Raw genomic sequence first — 2920 nt, 5'->3', positions numbered from 1 at the left:
TTTTTTTTTTTGTTAAAAACTACTTTTCTTGGTTAAAAAATCAACTATTTTATTAAAATTGCAACTATTTTGTTAAGAAATTATTTTTTTGGTCAAGATTTTTTTTTTATATAAAAAATTCAATTAATTGGTTGAAACTGTATTTATTTGGTGAAAAAAGTCGGTTTTTTTTTTGTCAGAAGCAATTTTTTTGGTCGAAGATTAATCCTTCGTTGATACTTTTTTTGTTGAAGTTTTGTCTTTTGTCTAAAAATTTGCACTTATTTGTGGAAAAAATAATCATTTGGTTCAAAATGCTAAAATTTTGTTAAGAAATTCGCCATTTTTTTTTTTTTTTACTTAAATGTTATTTATTTGTTTAAAACCGCAACTTTTTTTAATTCATTTTTTTTATTCTCAAAAACCATATTTTGTAATAAAAAAATTTAATTTGTTGAAAATTGATTGTTTAAACATCTTTTCCATTTTTTTTTTTAATTTCTGTATAAAAACATATTTTGCAATAAAAAAATTCAACTTCTTGGTCGAAAATTGAACAATTTGGATGAATATTGATTGTTTAAACATCTTTCCATTTTTTATTAAAAAGTCGCTTTTTTTCAAATTTAACTATTTGGTTAAAAATTTCGGGGTTTTTTGTTTTTTAAAAATCAATCGAAAGTGTGACTATTTTCTTAAAGTTGTATTTTTTCCAAAAAGCGATCTTTTTTTTTATTTTTATTTTTTTTTTTTAACAATTCCATTTGGTAAAAATTTATCTCTTTTGTTCAAAATTTGCATTTATTTTTTGAAAAATTAATCTATTTGGTAGAAAATTCAACAATTTGGTTCAAAGTGCTACAATTTTGTTAAAAATTCATTATTATTAAATTTTGTTAACAACTATTTTGTTAAAAATTCGTTTCGTTTTTTTTTTGTCAATTAAATTTTTTTTTAAACTTCTATTTTTGGTTGAAAATGCGATTTTTTGTCGTTAAAAATTTAATTATTTTGTTGAACCCGCAACTATTTTTAAAAAAAAATTTTTTACCAAAAATCGATCTTTCTCTGGCTTAAAATTAAACTATTTTTATGAAAATCAATTTTTTTTTAACTATTCCATTTTTTGTTGAAGATGTATCTTTTTTGGTTAAAAAATCATATTTTTGGTAAAAAAAAATTACTTCGTTGAAAGTTTACATACTTTGTCAAAAAAAATTAGCTTTGTTTGTAAATTTAACTATTTTGTTACAGATTTGTTTCTCGTTTCATTGAAATTCAATTTTTTTTTAACTATTCCACTCTATTAAAAATGGTATTTTTTGGTTCAAAATTAATATAGTTGGTTGAAACTGCAACTTTTTTGTTAAATAGAGTCGTTTTTTGTTAAAAAATGAAATAAACTATTAAAACTTATTTTTTATGATTGAAGATCCATCTCTCTTAGGTTTATAATAAACTGTTGCTTTTTTATTGGAAATTTGTCTGTTTTGGTAAAAAAATCACATTTGTTTAAAAATATTGTTTATTTTGTTATTTGTGAATATTTATTCGTTTTGGTTGAAAATTTCACATTTTTCAAATTCCTTTTTTTTTTTTGGTTCCTAATTATTTTTTTAACTTCAAATTGAACTATTACATTTTTTGTTACAAATTAATTTTTCCATGCGAAAATTTAACTTGTATTTTGGCCTGAGAACGTTTTCTTTTTTAGTTCAAAATTCATTTATTTCCTTACAAATTGAACTATATTGTTGAAAATTCCTTCTTTTTTTTTTTTTTTTTATTAAAAATATTATTTTATTCAAAATGCCTCATTCCATTGCAAAAATAATTTTTTTGTTTAAAAATTCATGCATACTTTAATTAAATTTGTTCTTTCGAAACTGAATGAGGTACACTTTCACTTTGTTTCATAAATAAACTTCAAGCTTTCATTAATTATTTGTATGAAACAAATTTCTCATTAATCCAATTTGAATTTTCGCGGGAAAAATGTAGTCGGAAAAAGCGTGGGTATTTCAAATTTCCTAATCACTAGACAGCCTGAAAACGTCCATCCAAATAAAAAAAATATCAATCGCTAATTGCGGTTTTTTCTGAAAAATAAAAATTGGGTTTCTCAAAAAAACCCGCCCTTAATTTTTTTTATATATACACCAAAACTGAAACTGAAAAATAACCGATAAAAAATTGAAAATGATGAGCACCTTACCTACACAGAAAGAGAAGTGTTGAAATTTTCCCACAGCGTTCTGAAGTATTAATAATAAAAAAAAAAATTAAGGCATTTAATGAAGGAGGAAATTAACCATTTTTTTCTTTTTTTTTTTTTTTTTGTGTGTTTTTGTTGAGAAAAAAGGTCCGCACACGAGGTGGAAACAAAAAATACAGGGCTCTTCGTCTCGATACGGGAAATTTCTCTTGGGGATCGGAAGGTCGTGCGCGAAAAACTCGTATCATCGATGTCGTTTATAACGCGTCGAACAACGAGTTGGTGCGAACCAAAACCCTCGTCAAAAATGCAATTGTGACGATTGATGCCACGCCTTTCAGACAATGGTATGAGTCCCATTACGCGATTCCTCTGGGCCGCAAACGGGGAGCAAAACTGGTAAGAATTTTCGCCTTTTTTTTTTCCTCTTTTTTTTTTTTAGGTTTAGAATCTTCTCGAATTTTTTTTCTTTTTTTTTTCTTCAGGAGAATCTTGAATTTGAATTTTTTTAAATTTTACCTTATAGAAGATTTCAAAAAAATTTCAATTTAAAGAAAAATTAAGATTTTAAACTTACAAATTTGGAAGATTTTACCAAAATTTTAAAAGATTCAAGATTTAAAAGTTTCAAAACATTTTTAATTTGTTTATTATATTTCACAATGTTTTTAAAAATTTCAAATTTATTTAAACTATTTCAAATTTGTTTAGAAAATTTCGAGCATT

The 2920-nt window shown here is 23.8% G+C and overlaps 1 protein-coding gene across 1 annotated transcript in view; it reads left to right on the top strand.

Annotated features, from left to right (window-relative positions):
• The window catches only part of LOC117173316 (40S ribosomal protein S8), a 19818-nt gene that overhangs the window by 1267 nt on the left and 15631 nt on the right, over positions 1-2920 (top strand). The window contains exon 3 of the mRNA XM_033361810.1: positions 2342-2593. Coding sequence (XP_033217701.1) covers positions 2342-2593 — 252 coding nt within the window. The remainder of the gene's footprint in view (positions 1-2341; positions 2594-2920) is intronic.

Source organism: Belonocnema kinseyi, chromosome 1 (assembly GCF_010883055.1).
Source record: "Belonocnema kinseyi isolate 2016_QV_RU_SX_M_011 chromosome 1, B_treatae_v1, whole genome shotgun sequence".
Lineage (NCBI taxonomy): Eukaryota > Metazoa > Arthropoda > Insecta > Hymenoptera > Cynipidae > Belonocnema > Belonocnema kinseyi.
This window is presented reverse-complemented; position numbering and strand designations above follow the sequence as displayed.